Consider the following 15443-nt stretch of genomic DNA (forward strand, 5'->3'; position numbering starts at 1 on the left):
GCCAACAAGATATACAAAGAGCACCGGACGCTGCCGACAAGCCCCCCGTGGCAGATCGTCATCTTTGTAGCGCATCCGAGGGCCTGTGCCAGGGTTGCGGACACGAACGAAAGCTGGTGTATAAACAGGCAAAATTGGACGCGGCCAGGACACTCCAGTCTGAGCTGCTCAAGAGAGGAATTTTTCTCCTGTAGGATTCGCGATGTGCTGTTGATATGCGGCAGAACGCGGCTTCTCAGTGTAGTGTTGAAAGGAAGTGCCGCGCACAACTTGCTGACAGTTGCTGCATTAAGGTAACAGTTGTGCAAACTGAGGTGCACCAAAGTTCAGTTCGCAGATAATGCCTCGGCAATACATGTAGCCCCTCTGCTATCAAATCAAAGCTCCAATTTAGCATCGAGAGTGTTAGAAGTGAGTGTTGGCCAATCATGAACTTTGCCAATGCGTCTCCCACTGTGTCACTAATTGATGTCTTTTCCAGAGCCAGGTGCTGAAATGATAGAATTCCTTCTAAGGCGTCAAAAAGCATTCTCGAACAGTCAAGACAACCTCGCCGTCCGCTTATGCGCTCCCAGCTCATACCTGTTTCGCATAGACCAACCCAGGAGAACGTCTGCAGAAACCTGCTGCTCTAGAAGGCATCTGCCATGGTGTTGCAGGCGGAAGACTTTCTGCTGCCCTGGAGGGCTAAGTCTTCAGGCCGTTCACATGCGGCTAGGGCTAGAAGCAGAGTGCTTGCAGATTCCCGAGACGGATGGTTGCTGATCAGCTTGACGCTGTGCAGAGTTTGCCCGTTTCCCCTCAGCACATCGGCCACCTCGGGCGCCAGGGCATCGCTGATGTGAATGTTGGTAATTTCAAGCCCACGCAGGCACTTCGGAGGACCAAAGGCTTGGAGAAATCTGCTCTCAGGAAGAAGTCTATGGCTGGCATGAAGCACGACGCTCCGCAGGTTGTTCGTCGGACCAACGATGACAGACGAGATGAAGGAGAGCCGATCAATGTGTTCGGTCGTGCACACAGACCTCGCGGATGCAGGGGTGCTGTCTTGGAAGCCAGGCCATAAGGAAGGCCCCATAGTTTTCATTGCCTGAACCATGGTATCTCGCCCACTGGTCATGTCTGCCGTCGTAAGAACGCGGGCAAAGCTTGCCCGGTTCACAATCTGTCAGCACAAGCCTTGTCAACTGCAACGCCTTGTTCCATGAGAATATGTTTTCAATAAGCCAGCATCCTTGGAGCTCGCCCGCAGAGCAAGCGCGTTCGCTGTGAAGGCCACGTAGCAAGTGTTCGAGTCTCCAACGCCAAGAGTAGTGGTTAGCCGCACCGTCCATGCAAGTATTGCCGTTTCAACTAACCCGAAAAAGTTCCGTCGGTGTCGTATTACCAAATGAAACAGGCATATTTCTTCCACAGTGGTCTAAGCTCCGTTTGGACGAAGCGTTGATACTCACGCTCCCATGCACAAAGCGTGCGACGTCATTCTCGGAACACGAGTTCTTGCTTTTTGCCAGGATCTGCGGATCTTCAGATGCGGCCGTAGCGATTCCACTGGTAGCACACTACGTGATCAACACTGGGGGCGTGCTCCGAGGCCGCATCATTTGGGAATAAGCCGAGGGAACGAAGCCTAGCACGGATTCGAGCACCAGAGCGAACGAGAGCCTCCAGCGTCAATGCGCTACGGCTTCGTCTTCTTAGCAAATGGCGCCACCTATTGCAACTCCTGATCCCGGATGCCATGTTTGGATATCATGGGGGCTGCAGCAGAAATAATATTGAAAAATAGGTCTCTTGAACTCATGGATGCTTAAACTATAAAATATGCTCTTTGGCATTGTTGCCTTTGGGGATATCAACAAACAGCTAAGGCGTGTTAACGTTTAAAGGTGCCATGATTGCCTTTTTTCACGCATACCCTGCTTATCGCATTTAATCCTCAACATGTTAAATTAAAATTCCCCCAAGTTTCAGTCCATTCTGTGCGGTAAATAATTTAAAACGAAATTTTTCCGTTCCTTCCGCCAACTGTTCACTGGTCTGGCAACGTCTCATCGCTGACGTCTAGGGGCATACCCGCTCCCATGCCCGCGCCTTCTAGTATGCTTTACCCGCGTCGTCTGCTGCGCGCTGTTGCATGCACGCATTCTTGCATGCACGCCGTAGACGGCGGTCGCTCGAAAAGTTTTCTTTTCTTTTAGCTTATCGAAATAAAATGCATTTTCCGTGTTTTCTTTTCGGAAGCCTCTTCAGCTTTGTACGCGAGCTGAGTGATCCTTGGGAAAGCGGACTTGCTCGTGGCGCCCGTTTTGTGATTGTTGAAACAGAAATCGATGGATCCCTGTTTTATTTTTTACGCTTAGAAGCATGCTGTTCGTATGTTATGAGTGTGGTCTCTTTTGAGCAGTCAAGTGCTCCCGTATGTGAAAAGGGGCACGTGCCGTGCATGCCTTCGCCGATGTGCGCCGTGAAAGCCGCGGCGTTTTGTAGTTGGCTACAAATTCCTTGTCCGCTATTCATCGGCTCGATAATTAAACTCAAATAATCACAAGGTGGCACTAGAGTAACCTCGAAGCACGAAGGGAGGAGGGAAAAGTGCCGAATGAGATGACTTCCCCGCTGCATGTGTGCATTTGTAAGTCGAACATACATTCCCTTCGGCTCGTAGAACCCTTTTGCAGGAACCAAGCCGCTTGCAAAACCCCAAGCGACTCGAATGCTTTCGCTGCCCGCACCAATGAAAAATCGCAGCCGTATAAATTAATGCTCCAAAATAATATTACAACGTTTAGCATTTTGCTGTGCGTGCGCCTTGTGCCCCAGAAGTGAGACGATTACGACAACTGCTGCCCCGCGCTGAGGTGGTTTACATGGATGTGCGCAAACACTACTGCTTGTTTGCGTGGCATAAAACGCAAGGTGGGTTATACTTATCTTAAATATTACGTACTCTTGCTCACAAATTGCACTTTTGCTCATTCACACACTATGATAACACTGCAATAAGCGCAAATGATGCTACATCGTCTGCTTGGGAAACGCATCGCGTTGGATACCGGCGCTTCCCGCTAATTGTATCTGCTTCCTCTTATGTCACCAAGATTTAATTTTAAATCGCTTTAGCTAAAAATACGTTCAAACATTACTTGAGTTAATGAAAACAGCCAGATTTGTTGTCCACAATCGACGCCGACGGCTGCTGCCTGGCTGCCTTCTGCACATGCTATATACAGTCTGGGTCACATATTGGCACTTCCCCCTTATTGAACGCGCGTCCTGCGATGTAAGCAGTCGTCGCTTTGAGGGCACTGTAGCCAAATCTACGCTCGATAGCTTTTTTCATGCGCTAAAACTTGCGAATTCGCTCTCCGCAACACGAATCCTGCGTACTCGCTAGGCCCCGTCAAGAAAGGGGCCGGCGGTCCACCGTCGACCGAAATTCAAGAATTGGTAAGAAAGTCTGAAGATATGAAATGCAGCTCCTCGTTTCGCTTTTTTCGATACTGATAAGGTACACAAGCGCAGTTGTTCGGGCCGTCTATTCACCGGGCGTGAAGCTTTCGCTCGGCCGCACAAGCCCAGGCGACGGCGACGAGCGGCACCGTCGTGCGGCGTTTTCTGCCCGTGTCGCTTGCCTCGCCGATCAGTTCTATGCGCAGGCACCGAATGAAAGCACATCTTCGCTGGTGCACGCACATCGTATATGCAGCCGTGGCTAGCATCACGTCCAATAAGTTTTAAAGTTCTTAAGTTTATAGAATGTCATATACCAACTAGTCCCCCACCATGCACACTCTGCAAGTTCCCGCTAAGTTCACACTTTACACTACTGCAATACGGGGTCGTTGGTCGCGCTGGCGTCGTCGCCGGTCTAGCGTGACGGACCGGTTCGTCAGCGACGGCATTTGCATACCGACCAGACAATCGACCGTCGATCGCCATCAGCCTAGTGTGACCATGCTCTGTTAATTAAGCATGATTAGACACTGTTGCTTTGCTTTAGCTTTATTTTTCAGGACTTCAGCGAGAGCAAATCACGTGATGCATCACGTGCCACCAGTGCGAGAACGAGCGTTTAGAGCGGCGGTCGACGCAGCGGCGGACGTGACTGCCAAGCGCAAGAGCGAATCACGTGACACATCACGTGCCACAGCTGGCGAGGAGCGGCCGAGCAGCAACCGGCGCAGCGGCGAACGTGACTGCCAATCGCGCAGCTATGGCGTCGATGAAGAAGAATATCGAGGCAACTGCCGCGCGCGATTTTGCACTAGCGGCGCGCCTCCCGTTAGAGGTCAAATCTAAGAGCCGTTGACCTTCAGGCTCACCATGGGAGTAGTATTGAGCTTTTTGCTCTAAAATCATTTTTGTTCTGCTAAGCGGAAATAAAAATATGTGCCTAAACCAGCATACCTTGTCGTCGCCAACGGGAACCCAGGGATGAAATAGAAGGCTCCAACAGCTCTAACCATTAATTCAACGCAGCATTCTGTCCTGCGGCTTCTGACAGCACAGCGAGCGCTCAAACGTACGCGTTACACCCTCGTAACGATCCTGTGAGATTTATTTTCTAGCGATTGAGTGTGGGGATAAGACTGCTTAGAGCCAGACGGGCCTGGGGGGAGGGGTGGGGGGACGTTGTGAGGTTTGAGCCGTGGACCGCCGCACCCATGGTGAAGCAGACCGCGCGTGCGGCGCGGTCCGGCGTTAGAGGCGAGATCAAGGTACAAGTAATCCGGTGGGCGTGGGGAGTCACTATCGACGCGAACACAAACTGTTGCCACAGGATGGCTGGGCGACGGCGAAGTAGGCAGAGCAAGCTAATCCATGGGCACTCGGAGCAAGAGGGTGGTTAGCCTCCGAAGGTCGCTCCCATCTACAACCGCAGTGGACGGCCACGGTGCCGTCGTCTGAGGCGCTGAGGAATGCAGGGTGCGTGCTAGGAGTCGACCACTGCCATGAACTCTGCCGCGGCGAGCACCGCCTCGAACAGCCGCATCAGTAGGGCCTTGAAGCTGCACAACAGACTTGCGATGCGCCGCCGATGCATAGCTGAGGTGCTCGGGAAAGCTGCCGTCAATACGTAGCTACGAAATCCCCGACGATGATTCAGTGATAAGAAAAAGGGCTGCCGCGCGCTGGGGCTGGCGCGCGAACGACTGGGAGCTGCGCGAAAAAGGCTGCGCAAGACGGCGTCCGTCCAGCGAGGGCAGCGACGGGCGGCCATTACAGCACCTCCGCTACAGCGGCTCTGCAAGGACTGCCGATAGTGGGCTCATGCCTTCAGGGATCGCCGCACCATGTTGAAGTTGGGGTGCACAGAGGAACCGCTCGAAGATGGGCACTCTGGTGACCGCCGCTTCCGGCGGCGCGATTGAAAGGCAGATCGCCGTCGTCTGCATGCCTGCGGCAGGGAGCTGACGGCCCTCGTGCGGGAAACGCATGCGCTGGGACAGATGCGGGGTTAACCGCTTCCTTCGGCTGTTCGAGCGAAACTGTTTGATCTCTCAAAGCGACGAGTGCAAGAGCAAATTGCAGCTTGTGGAGCGAGGGATAGGGAAAAGAGAGCGAGCAGTAGATTTTTATTTCTTGTTGAAAATCATTGGTCCTGAAACGTTGTACTCGGTTACCTTTCTGGGACCAAAATTGTATGATTTGTTTTAGCTGCTGCTTAACATACCCGAAAAAACGTTTCTAGCCCCTTAGTGGAAGCACTGCCTTTTTGCTTGTGTTTATATGTACTACCTCTACGGTCTATAGAAACGTTTGATGAACGTTGTGCTGGGACTGGAACATTCGATCGTTTTGGGTGCACATCGCGAGGTACGTTGCTTGCTAGGAAGAGACCCGCTAAAGAAAAAATACGAGGAGGAGCAACGGAAATAGGAAATGACCGCTTTGTTTTTGGCCTATTTGCGATACTCCGTGCGCGGGTTCGTGCTCTCGCGCAAGCCTAGCGATTTTGACCAAACTGTGGAGGCCGCATTGGATGAGGAGCGATATGAGGCGCTAAAGGTGAACACAGATAGAGAACGCGTCGTCGAGATAACAGAGCCAAACCCCGAGCTTGCTCTTTTGACAGAACGCCAGAACAGAAGCGCCAACCGTCACACGGCTTCAGGCGCGGCATGAGATATTTTGAGGAAATCGTGTGCTTCGCTTGCCGGAGTCGCGGACAGACTCTAAGGTTCTGCCCATACTATTGCCAATGGGAGCCACAAACCGAAGCAGGTGAGACCCGTCCCAAGCGAGCGTATACGGAGGGGCTCCACGTGCTTTGACAAAAAAATGGCAGTGGCTTAGCTCGGCTATGCCAGGATATACCTAGCGAGATGTTTGGTTTTGTTTTGTTTATGGGGGTTTAATGTTCCAAAGCGACTCTGGCTATGAGGGACCCCGTAGTGAAGGGCTCCGGAAATTTCGACCACCTGGGGTTCTTTAACGTGCACTGACATCGCACAGTATAAGCACCTCTAGAATTCTTGCGAGAGGTACGTTTCCCTGGTTGAGCTTGTTGTGGTCACTGTACGTTTAGCAATGAGAGACATTGGGTATACACATCTTTTATTCATTTTGCTTGACAGAGACGAACACTGCCCGATGATCAGTGAAATAGCATGCAGCGGTCTCAATTTTGTCTCTACAGTATTTCGATTTGGTGGAGTTTCTTTGGTATACAAGGTCTATAGTAGTTCCCCATTGTGTAGTCTAGACTTGAGGGTTCGCAGCTAAATTAAGGCAAAACTTTTCATTCATACACTGCTGCTATCTTCGTCGTCTTATGCTCATTCTCTATTTGTTGAGCAGCCAAGTGCCAGGCGACAACCTCGGGATCAGAAGAGGTAATCTTCTCTTGTCTATAGCGATGTTTAGGAGCGGCTGAACTCTCCTTCTCTGCATCCATGTCAAACGTGACACAGCTGCCCATTCTCCTTTTATACGCAATGCTGCGCATGCCTGTCACAAAGTTCATGCCTGCCCGGTCCAGCTTTGACGTTTGTTTCCCAAAAACATGTCGCGGAGCGGCGTCGACGACTTTTTCCCCTTCCCCCGCGGCGGAACGGCATTCTCACCATAGCGCTGGAGGGGTCACTAAAAACTACTCCCCCCCCCCTCCTAGCATTGTTGCCATACAGGTGGCAAGCGCTTGCACGTGTTGGGAACAGCAGAAGCGGATTGAATGCCCCGGCACTGTTCGCGGCCCCCAATGACTTCTCGTGGGATTAAGGCATTGTGCCGAATTCTTTCGACATTCCTTCATGTGTTCTTTTTTTTTCTTTTTGGGAGCTGCATTCCTCTGTGCCTGGCTCCTGAAGAGTCTTTTTTATACCTTTTTTATTTCCATTCTTTGCCATGCGAAGGGGGCGACGGGAACGCCGCGCGCTGGCAGTTGGTCTGTTGATTTCGGTGCGTGCGGTCGTCAGTGAGGTCAGCCAGGGAAGTGGTCGGCAAGGAGCCTAGGCGGAGATCTGAGCCGTACACCTGTTGCTGCCCTGCAGCAGACTGCTGCCACCCTGCTGCAGGAGTCCCTGGGAGGACATCTCCAGGTCTACACCGACGGCTCGGCACTTCCAGCAACAGGCCAGGCCGCTGCGGCCTGCGTAGCACCGGCCTTAGGTGCAGCACTGTCATGCCGCCTGCGGTTCCCAGCCAACTCCACGGCGGCTGAACTGGCGGGCCTCCACCTGGCAGCGGACCTGCTCCTCCTGCTGCCTGGACAGCAGCCCGCAGTCATCCTAAACGACTCGAGAGCAGCCCTCCAGCTGCTGCGCCAGCACCAGCCCAGGCAGCACACGGTGGCCAACCTTACGGCCCGACTTATGGCCATCCAGGATGCTGGCCGTCCGGTGTCCCTCCAGTGGCTGCCTTCACACGTTGGCATCACTGGGAACGAGGCTGCGGATAAGCTGGCCGGAGCCGCCCACCCCAATGGCTCCTCGGTGTCCTCAAAAGTAACGCAGCTGGACTTCGCCCGTCCTGCTCTTCGGCAGGCCGTACGGGCCCTCCACCCCGATCCCCGCGTGGCCTCAGGAGTCCGCTTCATGCGGGTACCCGACTGCCTGCCACGGAGGGAACGGACCCTAATCCTGCGACTACGAACGGGCTGCTCATGGACACAGGCCCGGCTACACCGACATGGCAGAGCGCCATCCCCGGCCTGCTCCTTCTGTGGGGCAGACGAGACTCTGGGCCACCTCCTCTGTGCCTGCCCGAACCTAGAGGCCGCCCGGCGTGACATGACTGCAGGGTACTGCAACCTAGGGCTGCCCTCCTACTCGGACCAGGACCTGCTGCACCCAAAGCGCAGCCAGACTGAGGCCTTCCGACTGCTGCTGGAATTCCTACAATCTACGGGATTAGCCACTCGGCTATAAGCCTGGCTCGCATCCCGTGATCCAGAACACGGCCCATATTTCCTGGAAACCCCCAGCAGTCGGCGCAGCTGATGACTTTGGCGGCAGCTTGTTCACCACCTCGACACCTGCCGTGGTGCCCTGAACGGGAGTGCGGCTCCCCTGATGCCCTCCCCGCGCGCACTGGTGCGTGCGGGGCCCCGACGCGCCGTCTCCCATGGCGGTATCCCCCTGCTGCTGTCCTGAAGCAGCCCCCCAGCGGTACGACCAGGCCCGCATCCCGTGATCCTGGACACGGCCGCCGGTCCCTTGTGCGCCAGCCCGCTGGCGCCCCAGATGTAACCACAGCTCCTGCGCGCCGCCGGAAACGGCGGTTTTCCTTGGCGCACCCCGCCGCGCTGCTACCCTGTAGCAGTTTACCCCGCGGTCCTCATCGGCTGCCACATGGTGGCCTCCTGCAGCCAACCCGACTGAGCTGTAGTCATCGCCCACCTCCACCCAGCCTTTCGGCCGGACCGGGGAAATGGGCTGCCTGCCTCCTGCAAGCCCCCGACGTGCACGCGCCACTCCCAGTGCGTGCCGTTCACCCTCCCCAGTTGTGGCTACTGCTGCTGCTGGGACCTGCCTTCCTGGACACCACGGACCACCAGCGCGCGTTGCAAGCGGACATCCCCCTCCCCACATCCCCTTTCCCCATCCCCGCTCCAAGCTGTGCCCCCGCGATATGGGTGGCAGAAATCGAGCACATTCCCCCAAAAAAGACGAACTGCGCAACAAGAACACGGACGAAAGGGAGGCAGACACACACTAACGCGTTAGTGTGTGTCTGCCTCCCTTTCGTCCGTGTTCTTGTTGCGCAGTTCGTCTTTTTTGCATTATGATCAACCAACTAGCCCGACAAGTCCTGTTGAAACATTCCCCCCACATAGCCACAAGAAGAAGGCGGAGATCTGACGCGTAGAGCGCGGCGACGGTGGTCCCGAAGACGCGAGGCCCAAGTTCGCCCGTATCCGCAAGCCCCCATCAGCCCCGCGACGAGCAACCGCAGCCCGACGCTCTCTGCGACCGGACCTTGCCACTCCGCAGCTAAGCCATCGTTTCTCACCACTCACTTAAACTCTTTTATCTTTGTATTTTTGCTTTCTGTGTTTCCCGTTGTAATCCTTTGTACTGTATTTCCGTCTCGTAACATTTTTGTATAGCAATCGCCCTGATGTTTCTTTCTTTGTGTTAATTGTTGTGTTAACGTGTTCAATTGGTGCTTGTGTTTTTTTTGTCACGTCAGTGTACGGCACTACCTTGTCGGGCATATTGTAATACTTGGTTGTTGTTTGCCTAATTAAATTAATTCGCTACGGAACTTGCCTACGCCTCATGCCTCCGGTCAACGACTAATCAGACGTGGCCCCTATCGCCGGTCAGCAGTCGAATCACAATCTTTCGCACGCGGGGTGGAGAAGTTTGTCGCTCCTCCCCCTCCGAACTTACGGAGAGTGCAGTGGTGGGCAATCAACACCATAGCCCCCACAATATCTTGACAATGCCACGCACGGTTCGGATGATAGAGTGGCGAGAGGCGAAGCGGAGGTCCTGTGGGGTCTCTCTGGTTACCATGGTATCGGTGCATGCGCACAACTGCTCCTACGTGTGACGTCACGTGCTGCTCCGACGGTGGAGCGGGCGCGCGGCCGCGGCGTCGGCGAGGCGCACGGAGCACTTGCTGCTCCTCTCTGGTTGACATGGTAACGGCGCATGCGCACAACTAGCCTCTCGCAGCCTCCACGAAATGCTCGAATGCGAAATGCCAAGTGTAGCTCTCGCTACAAAACCTAGAAGTCCTCCCAAGCCTGAGGAGCTCGGGGAGGGAACAAGGGATAATGAAGTGGTGGTGGTTTGTGTTGTCGACGAGGCTTGCCGTGTTGTGCACTGGAAGATAAATGGTTGCTGCCTGTAATGGTTTATAGACACAGGGTCAAAAGTGAACTTGCTTAAGGAAAGCGGTTTTGACACGCTTCGAAGGAAAGGGGATCGCTAGATGTTGGCATAGGCATAGGCATAGGCATAGGCATGGTTTGTAGGCATAACGGGGGACCCTCTTGGAATAAGCGGGCTCTACGGGTTACATTTCACTCTCGGCGGAATTGTATTAGATCGCCCCTGCTACATATTCCCAGACACAGTTTCTCTGCCAAAAGGAGTGCGAGACATCTTAGGATAGGAATTTCTGAGAAAAGGAAAGGTAGATGTCTTATTCTTGGAAGAAGCGTTCTATGAGGGAGACAAAAATTTCGTTTGCAAACAGAAAGGTAGCTAAGATTTGCATTATTGCATTAACAGTACTGACACCCAACAGACCGTGGGACCGGTGGAGAATGTGTTCTCGCGAGTTACCGTGAAGCTGTTCGATGAGACGATCGTCCTTCTCTGGTCGGAGCATGTTTTGTGCGCTTATATGCCTTCAGATGTAGAGAGCGGCACCGTGGGATTACTTCAGCCGGTCGATTCTCTTAGCAATAGCCTGAGGGCAGCTGCGTGCCTTGTGACTGTTAGTGGTGACCACAGAGTTCATCTGCAGGTGCTTAACTGCAGCCAGCAGCCACTGAACCTCCCAGGAACCAAACATTAGCTTTCTTTACAACTGCGATTGAGAGACGTGAGCTCACCGAAACAGTACTCGCCGCTGTAGGGAAGGCTTGTCCTTCGGTCGCGCCAGATGCCTTGTTCGATCTTTCTCACGTAAAATCCGAGGAGAGGGAGGCGCTGACTGCCCTGCTGAACGAATGCACGGAGATGTTCGCCGCGACCAACTTTGATTTGTGCAGCTGTGGCGTTGTACAACACAGGATAGAAACCGCAACTTCCGCGACTGTTTACCTGCGCGCGTACCGAATTCCCTACTCCCAACGCGAGGAGATGGAGCGCCAGTTGCAGTATGTGATTGATTGCGGCATAGTGGAACACTCAAAGTCGCCATAAAGGGGCACCGGTGCTCTTGGTGAAACCAGATGGTTCCTACTGACCGGTAGTGGACTATCGCAAAGTCAGTGCCGTATAGCTCGGATCGACTCGTACCACATCCCCAATATACAGGAGACGCTTTATCAGCTCGGTTCTGCCGAGTATTTCACAGTAGTGGATCTGGCGGCGGGATTTCGGCAGACAGCAGTGGACCCGGCAGATGTCGAGAAAACGGCATTCAATACGCCTTCAGGGCACTATGCATGGAAAGTAATGCTGATGGGTATGGCCAATAGCCCCGCTGTCTGGCAGGGGACAGCTGATGTTATCCTGGCAGGCCTTGTGGGAAATTTGTGCTTCGTGTATATGGATGACATAATCATATACAGTGACAACCTTGAGAGGCATAAGCTCGACATCGAAAAGGTTTTGGTGCGAATGCGAGGAGCGGGCCTCAAGCTTTAGGCTTCAAAGTGCCAATTCCTAAAAAATGAGGTTAAATACCTCGGGCACATTGCCGCAGCTGAAGGCGTCCGGCCTGACCTGGAGAAACTAATATGTATCTCGGATTTTTCATCCCCGACTAGTGTCCGCCAAGTCCGGCAGTTTCTCGGCCTGCTTGGCTGTTGCCGAATACACATAGATGAATTCGCCGAGCTAGCTAAGCCGCTGGCAGCCTTAACCGCCAAGAATGTCGCTTTTCGCGGGTCAAAGGACGCGGAGGATGCTTTTGGGGCTCTGAAGACAAAGTTAATCAGTGCACCGCTGCAGATTTCAATCTGCCTTTCGTTATGGCCACAGGTGCGTCAAAGGTCGCGGTTGGTGCCGTCCGTTCGCAGGTTATCAAGGGCAGAGAACATCCTGTAGTTTTGCTAGCCAACAGCTGAGCCCCACACCTCTACTGTTAACTAGATGGAAAGCTGACGCTCCGCCTATGGGAGTTTGCATGGAGATTCCTTGAGACCACCTGAGCCACCATGGGGGCTCTAAGCATCATGGGGCGGAGAGCTTTCGACTGCAGAACCACAACTTTTGGCCAAAAATAGTGAAAATACAAACGTTGTTCGATATTCAGTAATCTCCTAACATTAAATATCCTGTCTATAAATTGCAACAAACGAGCATAAGAAGGTAAATGTAAAGTTTGCCCAAATAAGCGATGGCTTGCTCTTCTATTGGCCAAATATTGCAGACTACAAACCCAATAATTCGTGCTAATGGGCGCATTTTTAAAAAGAAATATGTTTTAAAAAATGTCGCTTCAACACTAAGAGGTGTTTTAATGGCACTTCGCAAACCAAAACCTTTTATTGGCGTCGTGTGCTGTTGCGTTTTCGCTACTATGGCTTATACGCACTACGTTTGCACCAAAGTCGCCGCACCAAGTAGCTCATCGCCGTATGATGCTTTGAGCGCACATGGTGGTTCAGGTGCAACGCCACCAGCTTTCCCTTTTGTTAATAGCAGGAAACTCTATGCCAGCTCAACAGCAACCCCCCCCCCCCAACATTTCTTCAGAGGGGGCACCTCCCCCAATCTCTATCTGCTTACACTCAGTTCAGATTTCTGTCAAAGACCAATTCTAGGACGTCAGTAATGTACAGCACAGTGAGGCTGACCTTGTTGGCTTCGTAGCCAGCCATAAAGCATTTTGTTTGAGTAACCTGAACCAACCATGCTCCTTGATCGACTGACCCCTAATAGTGAGAATGATTCGCACAGCTGAAACAGAATATGTCCATTTTTTCAATGGAGTTGATCACATCCTGCATAAAGCGAATGTGTGCATCCACCGCCTTTGCCAAAAGTAACCGAGCAGCCACGGCGGCGGCCGGAGCGGACTCGCAGCCGACCAGCGGCGTACGTTGACGTCTCCCCGTCTGCGAGTGTAAACTGGCTGACATAAGCCTGCGCCCTTGCTTAGTGTGGCAGCGTTTTGAAGGCGCCAAATAGCTTGCCGCAAATGCTAGCACGGCCGGGCTCGAGTAGCGGCGGCGGCGCGCGCTTTGTACGGCCTGCGCGCTGGGGGGTGTTTCCTGTCTGCCTCCGCTGCGCGATCGTGGCGCTGCGACCTTACCGCTCCTTAGTGTTCTTGTATATGGGGTGTGTTCCAATACCTCCGAGTAGACGGCTACTTAGACGTCTAGCCCGACAGCAGCCATCTTGGGACGCGTTCTATTTCTCACGATGCCGTCTAAGATGACTGCTTCGCCGAAGTCTACATCGATGCAGGCTGACTTGCTCTCTAAAGATGGCGAAGCTGATGTACGCGGATGAGCGAGTCGTGCTCTTGCGTTCGTCGGACTGTACCCGGAGTATAGGAAAGGAAAAATGTGAGTCATTCCATTATGTTATTTGGTACCAAACAAGTGGCTAATTAATCTTCTTGGACGTGCGATTCCTAGCAGTGAATCACGCAGGAGAAAACGTGCGGTTGAGAGCTTTGCTACAGCAGCGGACGCTGTAGGTCTGTTACGTGGTCTGTTTACGTGATCCGGCATCGCCAGAGTCCGGATCTTAATTAGCCCCTTGATTTTAGAGATTAATACTTGTCGCTGTCGTTGGGTTCCTCGACGGGCGTGAAGATGGCTGGCTTGACGGTTAACAAATGTGTTTTGTAATTGCTGTGTTAGTTGCATCAACTCTTTCGCGTACATTCTTTTTTATCTCTATAGTCTCAGAACAAACACACCGGCATGTTGCGAATTGATTTTAGTCTTTGCACGATTAAAGCTCGCTTCTGTCTTTAGGTTTCTCGCCGTCTCCGAGTGCCACGTCCTGCAGACAGCAGGTTTAATGGCACGCATGTGTTTTCCTGTTGCAGCCTGTATTAGCCGCATCGCATTTCGCGTATATTGATTACAGTCTTTCGTGTTTTTTCTTATGTTTACAGGACCGTCTGGACGTGCACGTTCGAGGAACATGTACAGTTTAGCATCAATTTAAAAAAAAATAATCGCATATCTCTTTAGCGTTGTCTTCGGAGAGCGGCCCCGTCTGCTACAAGTAGACTGACCGATAGGCACATCTACCAGTGCGATTTACGCGCAAAGTTATTGCAGAAAAATTTGCAAACTTGTTGAAAACACGTTTTTAATGATCTTTATTGCTCAGTTCGAGAAAAATTATAGTACAACTGTCCATAAGCTCGAGTAACATTTAAATGCCGCGAGGCGGGGTGAACAGTAGACAAGTTCCAATATATGGACATGTAGATGGCTTCCTAGCGTCTCACTAGACGTCTTGTCGGACGTCTTGAGAATTGGAATGCATCCATGCTCCCTCACGGAGCAGAGTTGCGCGAAGTTCCGCCACCATGTTCCATTCTGTGGGGGAAAGCCGCCGCTCGTGCGTACAGGGGCTGCGTTCATGGGGACGCTGTGTACAGCGCTTGGGCTTGTTTTTTTATTTGCGTACAAATTGCACTCGGTCGCAAGTTTTTAAGCGTAACGTCAAAAATTAATCTGTGATTTGCCGAAGGTGTTCATACAGCACGAAAAAAAATCGCTAGATATTTACAGCAAATTGAATTCATGACAAATTGACGACAAATACTAGAAACAGAAACGAGCAGAAAAGCAGGTAAATGTAAAGTTTGCCCAAAATAAGCGATGGCTTGCTCTCCTATTGGCCGAATATTGCAGACCACAAACCCAATATTTCATGCTAATGGGCGCATTTTTTAAAAAGATATATGTTAAAAAAATGTCGCTTCAACACTAAGAGGTTTTTTAATGGCACTTCGGAATCCAAAAACCTTTTATTGGCGTCGTGTGTTGTTGCGTTCTCGCTACTATGGCTTTTACGCACTACGTTTGCGCCAAAGTCGTCTGCGCCATGGACGGAACGGGACTTCTTAGTAACGGCACTCTCTGTTCCTGAAAAAAACAGACTGTCCCGCATCAAGTAGCTCATCGCCCCATGATGCTTGGAGCGCCCATGGTGGCTCAGGTGCAATGCCACCAGCCTTCCCTCTAGTTAATAGTAGGAAACTCTATGCCAGCAGTAGCAGCACCCCCCCCCCAACATTTCTTCAGAGGGGGCACCTCCTCCCCCCCCCAGTCTCTATCTGCTTACACTCAGTTCAGATTTCTGACAAAGACCAATTCTAGGACGTTAGTATAATGTAAATCA

General features: G+C 52.4%; 1 protein-coding gene across 1 annotated transcript; it reads left to right on the forward strand.

The window, feature by feature from the left end:
- Positions 1-754: 754 nt before the first annotated feature.
- LOC144129709 (uncharacterized) lies at positions 755-8372 on the forward strand. Its single transcript, XM_077663807.1, has 2 exons — positions 755-952; positions 7497-8372. Exons 1-2 carry the CDS (start codon positions 755-757, stop codon positions 8370-8372), a joined length of 1074 nt encoding a protein of 357 aa, XP_077519933.1.
- Positions 8373-15443: the final 7071 nt, after the last annotated feature.

The sequence above is a fragment of the Amblyomma americanum genome, chromosome 4, assembly GCF_052857255.1.
Source record: "Amblyomma americanum isolate KBUSLIRL-KWMA chromosome 4, ASM5285725v1, whole genome shotgun sequence".
Taxonomy (NCBI): domain Eukaryota; kingdom Metazoa; phylum Arthropoda; class Arachnida; order Ixodida; family Ixodidae; genus Amblyomma; species Amblyomma americanum.